A 9,086-nucleotide genomic window follows, 5' to 3' on the forward strand; every position below is an offset into this window, starting at 1 on the left:
TGAGGTCAAAATAATTCTGCTACGTGGTGCCTGCATCTTATTAGAAAGCATTTTATTGTTTGATGATCAGGAAGTGCACATTAGCATGCTAGTTGTTGTCACTGTAAAACTCACCTCTGGCCTCTGAAAGTTGTGAAATGCACTTATAAATTCATCGCTGTGAATAATTAGGATGCCCAGAATGCAATACAAACATAAATTAAATCTTTTATTTATGTATTCATTAGGTTTACACAAAAAATAACTGGAAGTTCTAAAAGCTGATGAAACATTTATTATACAAAACATGCATTAGGGATATTTTCTTAATCAGTTGTAGACAGTAGAGAGTAAATGAAAAATCAATATCATCAACAGGACAAAAAGTTGTTGGAGTGAAGATGTTTCGCTATGGGTCATACCTGGACAACTGAGGGATTACACAGACACCTTAATGTAACCTTAACACTTTTCCCCCTTTTTTGCTTGTAATTTATTCCTGGTTAAGTTTAAATTGTATCTCTTGTTTCTGTCTGATCAGTCAAAGCAGTTGCGAGCAGAGCAGCATCTTCCGGAAGGTGCGTCTGAGTTCGGGACAGCGAAAAGCGTAGATGGCGGGGTCTATGAGCGCATGGGACATCAGTAAAACCACATGGAGCTGGAACAAAGACCTATAACATTCACAGTATGGGTTGAACGGGCAAACCATCATTATAATTAGATGGAGGAAAAATGGAGACCAGCAAACCAAAAATGCCCCAAATAGGATGGTCAGTGTAAGTACCCCTCTTATGCTTCTACCCCATCGTCTCTGCCTACTATTAGACCGTGTTGCACCGCTCGGGAGGGATGCAATCTTCTGGGCATGGATTCGAGCTAGCATGAACATATAGACGTACAGGAAACAGATAATGGAGAGGGAAACCACAAAGAAGACTACAAAACTTATCATGATGAAGAAGTACTCAAAGAAGTGAATCATCAGCAGCGCAGACACTCCACACACTGTCCAGATCAGTGCCAAGATGGCCGCCGTCCGCCGCATGGTCATGATGTTGTGGTACCGGAGAGCGTGAAAAATTGTAATATAGCTGCAGAAAGAGAAAAATAAAGGTGGATTTAGTTGATTCATATCACACACACCAGTAAATATATGTCATTTACTACTTTATTTTATCATAATTTTACATTCCAATAAGGCAAGGCAAGTTTATTTGTATCGCACACATGTGTCAAACTCAAGGCCCGTGGGCCAAATGTGGCCCACCACGTCATTTTATGTGGCCCTCGACAAGGTAAATTAAAAGGTATGACTATCTTAAAATATCTGTTTATCAGGAGATACATTTACGCAGACATTTTTTTCAAATCTATGCAAATCCATATGCAATATTTGTAATTTGATTAAGTAATAAATATAGAAATGGTTAATTAACAAAATTAAAAAGTAGCTGCATTTATTTTACATTACATTTGGTCACATTCAGTTACATTTATATTGTCTTATAGTTACATCTGGCCCTTTGAGAGCAAACACTTTGTTGATGTGGCCCTCAGTACACCCCTGGTATAGCACAATTCATACACAAAATTCTAAGTGCTTTAAAGAATATGAAAGATATTAAATTTGCAATAAGCAAAACATAAATAATCATCATAAAATTAACATTAAAAGAGAAGAGTGCAGAATAAAAATCTTTCAGTCATATGCCCAGCTAAACAGAACCCCTTTGAGCCTGGATTTAAACTTACTTCAAAACCTGTCAGAATACCTCACCTGATTAATCATTAATACCAGAACATTTCATACCAGATCATATGACTGCATAAGGCTAAGCACTAGCCGCACCAAAACTGAGACGGGAAAGAGGGCTTTGAGCTGTTTTGCTTCATAAAAATGAAATACTTTCCAAAGAAAAGCAAAACTGGATATGTTGGTGACACAATCACAATTTAATAATCTGGTAACAAACTCTTATACACACACCTGCACCTCTTCTTAATGTTTCATATGGGCTTGTATACTTGTTTGTTTTGTTTTTCTGCATGTATTGAATTTTAAACAGGGCACCCATGAAAAAGAGAGCCCAAGTGCTCTCATTGGTTTCCCCTGTATAAATAAAGATAAAGAAAGAAAGAAAGAAAGAAGAAGAGACATTGTCAAAACAGAGGCTTGTCTCACATCTTCAGGAAGACTGTTTCAGGTTCAGGACTCTTTTAGCTGCATAAAACTGAAATGCCGATTTCCCATGTTTAATCCTGACTTTGGGCACCAGCAGGAGGCTGGCCCCTGAAGTCCTCAGAGTGCACAATGATTCATATGGCAGTAACACGTCAGAGATGTACTTTGTTGCTAGGCCACAGAGAGACTTGTAATAATTTAAAGTGCGTATACGGGTTAAACTACATATTTCGCTAATACATACATTTTAAATTTTAATACAATTCTGACCTCTTATCTTAAGCTAATGCCTCTAATGTTAACAATGGCTAAAACTTGTCAATTACACAATATTTATGATTATACTAATAAAAATGTATTTATTAAATCGTGTGCATGTAAACTTCTAATGTTTATGGATGACGTAGGTGAAGATTATTATTATTATTATTATTATTATTATTATTATTATTATTATTATTATTATTATTATTATTATTATTATTATTATTATTATTATTATTATATAACTCATCACTACTTTCTGGATGTTGTCCTTTTCCTCTTAAACTTTTTCTGTCAAACAAATATTCACCACCTGTCCTATCCCACCAAGCCGTTAATAATTTGATAAACATAAACACCATCTGCACTTACTATATTTTGTATCAGTTTTTAAGAGTACGCTTTTTAGCAGTTCATTTAAAAACAGAAAAGCCAGGTTAGTCAGTGTCACAGAAACATCACAGCTCAAATGTTTTATGGAGAGATCCCAAAGTTTAAGAACCAACTTCATCTTACTTCATCTTACAAAATTAGATACTGGATTCTCTGCAAGTGAAGCTGACAAGTGAAGTAAATGCTGAGTTCAAAACAAGCTGGAGAGCACATCTGATTGACAGGCAGAATATATTAAAATATATTTAGGTCACTTTTATAAATAACTAATTGGACTACACTGACAGGACTACATGGTGACTATTGCTTTTTATATTACAAACTTTTTGTTTGTTTTGTTTTTTCAGTACAGAGTAGCACAAGGCTTCTACTCTCCCGTTTCATGTGAGGGCCACAATTGTTTTTCTTTCAGCCCAAGCTGGCTAAATCAGATCTTTGTGCAATAACTCTCAGTCTGACAGAGACTCATCTTGTAGGGAGCAAAGCCAAAAATCCTGTTGCAGAAATATGTTTTTTGATGAATTAAATAAATATACTACATGTGGGGTTTAATAACTTTGGGAAGGAAAAGAACGTCCACCTGACACGAAAGACTACATTCCTGTCCCAGCACAGCTTATTAAGTAAAATGAGAAATATGCTTTTTTTTGTTTTTAGATCTACCTCTATTAATAGATCATTTAAATACATATTCTGGGATAATAACATTTTTACATGCTCAGATGCCACCGTGAACTAAGCCCAAAATTTCAGTATTTTCAACAAAAAATTGATAAAGTTGCGAGTTCATCATTGTTTACTAATGTTCAAATAATATTGTTGACCTCCAAAAAGATTTCTTTGGTCTGTAACTGTAAATACTGTTGTCCAAATGGTACAATTTTACAGCAAGGAACCACTCACCCATTCACACACACACTCATACACAAGTTTACACAAACACTAGGGTCAAGGTGGGTTAACTGTCTTGCCCAAGGACACAACAACAGCATTCATCTATGGAAGCTGGACTCACTCCACCAACCTTGGAATCAGTGGAAAAACACACTACTAACTGAGCTTCTGTCACCCTAATAATACTATGGATATGCAAGGAGAAGGTCATGAGTTTGTTTCTCAAATTGGAACTACCTGCACCTTTTTCCATATATTTTTATTACAGTATTATTCCAAATTCAAATACTAATACTCCTTTACAGTGCATGTATTATACAGTATTCTCATGTTAAAATGTCTTTTATAATCTTACAGCTTTCTGAGCTCTACAATCTTGTTATTTCATCTCAGTGCAGGATTGATAATAAACGTGCTGAGGGCTGTGCTTCTGATTAAACTCCATTGTTATAGAACAGATCATGAACCTGAGGGCAGTGGTTAACCTGCTCCATCTGAAAACAAACATCTCTATGATTTAAAATGAATAAAATTGTCCAATAAAAACAAATAGCAAGACAGCAATTTGTCCAAAAAGGCTGTGTATCACCCCCCAATCAACATTCTCCAATCAACATTGATTAAGAACACCGATCTGAAGCAGTGTGTAATGCTCTCTGCCGATGTCCTGTTATGTTGGAATGGAAGACAGGGGTGGGATTTAAAGTTTTTGTTTACTATTTAAAAATTTAATTACAAAAAGCACTTGATAATGTATATGAATGTAATATATAAACGTTTTTAATCACATCGTAAGTTTCTCAGTCAAACATTTCCAGACCGTTGGATTGGAAGAGATGGACCAATTCTGTGGCCACTGCATTCACCAGATGTCACACCTCTGGATTTGTACTGAAGAAACATACTGGACATTACTGAACTAAAGCAAAATATAACAGATGTGATTGCGACCATTGATGAGGCAATGCTACAGTGAACATGGCATGAAATCCAGTACAGACTTGATGTGCTTTGTGTGACTAATGCTGCCCATATAGAGGTGTATTAAATGAGGTTAAAAACGTTGAAACCACTGAATACAATATAACAAGTCTGATTAAGATATCTTATCAATTTCCTTTGTAATATTTATTTATTTTTTATTATTGTAAAGAGATATTATGGACACCCTGTATAATGTTTTTGTTGGAATAGAAATAGTGAAATAAAACCAAGACATCTCAATATTTTCAACTCTATCACTTGTTTTAAATATTAGGATACGCAATTTTACGTAGATTAGATTTTAGATGTAATGTTCTTAACTATTTGATGAAAACTGGACAAAATAAAAGTATAAAACTGAAATTGTTCCACATCTTAACTTAACTATTTATGTATGTATTTGTTTGTTTGTGTATTTATCACTTAACATGTATTTTATCTCAAAGAATCACTGAAGATGACTGTCATTTTCTATTATAATCGCTGATTGGCATTTCCATAATCCCAGAGATTATGGTCTATGTAATACTAATATGAACGGAATCTTATTGACACAGGTGACAGTGATGGCTGAGGTCCAGGATTATGAACACTGCAAAGCCTTTGGGCAACACATTTCATAAAACTTGACTTATCATTTATTTAATTAAATATTTGGTCAGTCATCCAGATCCAGGCAAGTACCACATTCCAAAAGCTGTTTCACCTGGACTAGGGTTCAAAACGTCTTTCAGTGCATAGCCATTTTTTGAGAAAAATCACGTCTCTCTCTTTGCGCTGCATAAGGGGTGATTACATATATTATATATGATTGTACAGTGACAGTGATCAATATAGTAGGCTCTCTAATACAACTGCATCCATGGTAACACATACAGGACAAAGCTCTACATTGGCAGAAAGCACAGCGGTGAGGAGGGACAACAATCTGTGTGTAAAAATGTGTCTTCTGCAAATATACAATTCAGGGAAGTTTAGAAGAAATACTCTCTGAGTCATCTCTTGCCAAAGTTAGCTATACCAACACTTAATGAGTGTAGACACACTGTTTGAGATAGTGGGACCAAAACAGTGTTCACTCTTTTTCAGCCCTCCAAGCATCTCATTATAGCTGACATTGTCAAGCCTCTAAAATGACTTCTGTTGTACAGTGGACTAATGTTTTCCTTAAATGCCATTCAGTCTTAACACAAGATTTGTGGTTCCAATTGGAAGGTTTCTAAAATTGCACAGAATATAATCTTCAAACAGAGCAGATCTCTTTCACCTTCATTCATTGGGGGAATTTTCAGTCATATTGTCCAAACACAGGCTTGTCACTGGATCGTAGCAGTGAGTCTGCATGATCGAGCATGTTTTTGATGAGGATGCCATACCACATTTATGTTTATTCAGCCCACGTCACATGACTACATCAAATCTCAGTACTGCAACAATAGATATTTTTAGATATTTTTAATTTCTGTTCATTGTAATAACATAATAATCTTGCAACCCACATGTTTTTAATGGCCATCATAATGTAATCATTTCTTATAATACTGCAAGTGATGGCACACAAAGAAACGCACAAATGGTTCTTGTTTATGGAGCGATATATGGATTTCTAACAGTCCTCTTGTACTGAGGAGTGATTATATCAGCAAAAACCAGGACTGAGTGGACTACAATCTGAATGAAATATAATTGGGTACCAATTTAAAATGGACATCTGAGTAACAAAAGAATATGTGCAAAAAACAATTGTTCTGCTGTCCATTGCATAGGGTTTTTATCAACCTGCTTCTCCAGGTGGTTCACATGCAAGAACCACATTCTGAGCAAAAAGTGCAGTGTCCCCAGTGATATTTTCTGATTTATTTTTCTTATTTTATTTATTTGTTACAGCACATATTAATGCATATTTAGATTATAGCCAATTTTCATCTTCAGTCCTTCAGCAGGTTGATGTAAAACAGTTTACAGAACAGAGAAAAGAGCAGCAACAATCACACAAGAGCAAATGTAAGACACAACATGTACATACAATAACACTCACTATGCACAACACACTTAATATACATACAACACACTCACTATACACACCATTGTAGAACAGTTCATTTGAAGTTAGAAGTTAAACCAACAACCTCTCAATATAAAAATGCCATTTAGTTCTATATGGTGGCTTATTTGGCCCTTGAACAACCACTGCTTTGAAGCTTTTAAAAATGCTGCCAGTGTGGAGAGCTCTCGTACATGACCAGCAGTGTGTTCCACATCTGACCTGCTCCATAAGCAAAAGAGAGTTGTTCAAAAGTACTTTTCCTAAACTGCACAGAGCAGTCACCTCAAGAACCTGCTCTTGTTGTCTGCTTTGAATTTCTTTTCACAAACTCACCTCAGAGGCGGAGGAGCCAGATCGTAAAAATTTTGTATACTAAAATGAAATCTGTGTATTTGATTGTGTTGGCCCAATTAAGAAATTTTTGTTTGTCCCATATTCTGCAATAATGATGTTTACTGGGCTTTTTGTCTAAAACAGTGAGTGTTTTTTAAAATAAATATTCAATATTATATTTATACATTTCAAAAGAGAATTTTGCTTAGTGTATTATATTTTATTCTACATACCGATCCACAGCAATGGCTAAGAAGCTGAAGATGGACCCCATGAAGGACATGAGGAGCAGTGAGTCCATGAGGTCATCCAGTCTTTTTGCAGACAGGTCGGTCTTCTGGAGATGTCCCGCATCTGCTAACAGGATCATCAGATTCTCCCAGCTCTTTATTAAACAGGCCATGGTGTTGAAGGCGGCCAGGCTGCAGATAAAGCAGTACATGGGGGAGTGCAGGTTCCTGTTACTGATCACTGCGATCACCACCAGGAGGTTTTCTGCTAAGCTAACTACTCCAATGATGAAGAACAGAGGCCATGGGACTTTAACTTCAGGGCAGTCCGTTTGGTTTAGTAAGGTGGTATTCATCATGATCTGAAAGGAGAAAAAAATAGGGTCTTAGATCAGGTCATAGTGTTTGACATACATTATGTACATGTGTGGTGTCCTGGTTTTTCAGCTGAGCCTTCTGAACTGACTCAAACTACATCTGTATGCATTGCACCTGATACTTAGTACTGCACCTGAGGAGAATCGGTTTCAAGCTCTTCCCCTCAGGACATACAAGTTCTTTTACTAGTTTGGCCTCAGACCTGATATGTCTCTAACACTTTAAACTTAGTTCAATTGACTAATATTTAAAACTTTCTGTTATAATCTGTCACAACCTATTGTAGTATATTTTCTGTTTCCTTAACATTAACCTTAAAATGTAATTCATTTCATTTGCATATTTCTGAGCTTGATTGTTAGGAAGTAGAGCCTTGTGTGGTTTCAGAAGTGAGCAGGTATGCCAATGTAATAAGAGTGACAGACACTGACACAGGCCTCTGCCTGTCTGTGGATCTGTTGTAATGATCACTATAATTATGGTAGGTCTTACCCAAATCCCATACTCCTCTGCCAGTGCCCCTGATTATTTTCAAGTCCAAAGGAGTCGTGTGAAGGCTTTTCCTCAAAGTGCAAAGAGTTTTTCAGTGTTAGTGTTTGTTAAAATGGTCACCATGCATCTGAGTAAAACAGATTTGAATACCATTTGCTATTCTATATAGTGTGTAGGTTAAATCAAATGTTCACAGTAGACATATTCATTCTCTTATCACACTGGCAGACATTGTACTCATACTTGAGAAATAGTATTTTGAAGTAAAGGGCTGTTCCTGTCTGTCTTTACAATCAACTGGCTAAAGGTACGAGGTACTCCTGATGGGACTGGCTGGCAAAAAACTGGCTCTTTTACTATTTATTTATATGACAGAAGCCAATGTGAGAACTCATTTTAACAACAAACTAATCGCAAACAAAAATGACCAAGGCTTAAATGTGTTTAAAATAGTTCAAACTGAGAGTGGGAGTGAGTTTACCCTCTGGAATGATTTAACTGTTGATATCAAATATGTTTTTTATGCACAAAGCTCTCACTTGTGTCGATTGTTCTTCTGTGGCTGATTCTTGTGCTGGTTCAGTGTTAACCAGCATAAAAAAGGATACAGCTCTTTAAAAAAAAAAAAAGATCTGTATTCAACTGTTCACATTAAGGAACCATTCATAAAAGCTGACTTGTTCACAAATATCACACCACTACCAGGTACCAGACAGACACATAGCACTACATGCATTACCTCTTTCGTTCTAAAAATAAAGAGAATTGTTGGAAGAGAATGGTTTGTCTCCTACCTCACAAATAGAAGCCTTTCAGTAATGCTCAATGAACATCCCCCGCTCAGGGATAGAGTTGGAAATTATCAATTTTGATGAAACCCAGCACAAACATGTTTCCTCTTTTGTGTCGT

The 9,086-nt window shown here is 36.1% G+C and overlaps 1 protein-coding gene across 1 annotated transcript; it reads right to left on the reverse strand.

The window, feature by feature from the left end:
• Positions 1 to 520: 520 nt before the first annotated feature.
• On the reverse strand, positions 521 to 7,662 carry mc2r (melanocortin 2 receptor). The gene is made up of 2 exons (XM_033981470.1): positions 7,310 to 7,662; positions 521 to 1,070 (listed from the first exon to the last, which is right to left on the reverse strand). The coding sequence occupies exons 1-2, from the start codon at positions 7,660 to 7,662 to the stop codon at positions 521 to 523; spliced, it is 903 nt and encodes a 300-aa protein (XP_033837361.1).
• Positions 7,663 to 9,086: the final 1,424 nt, after the last annotated feature.

The sequence above is a fragment of the Periophthalmus magnuspinnatus genome, chromosome 16, assembly GCF_009829125.3.
Source record: "Periophthalmus magnuspinnatus isolate fPerMag1 chromosome 16, fPerMag1.2.pri, whole genome shotgun sequence".
Taxonomy (NCBI): Eukaryota; Metazoa; Chordata; class Actinopteri; order Gobiiformes; family Gobiidae; genus Periophthalmus; species Periophthalmus magnuspinnatus.

What these genes read in the sequence shown, in the direction of transcription:
- mc2r (XM_033981470.1), bottom strand. Translation starts at nt 7,662, where the DNA reads ATGAATACCACCTTACTAAACCAAACGGACTGCCCTGAAGTTAAAGTC. An exon ending in TTAGCCATTGCTGTGGATCG is followed by an intron (nt 1,071 to 7,309) that starts GTATGTAGAATA and finishes CTCTTTCTGCAG; the next exon opens with CTATATTACAATTTTTCACG.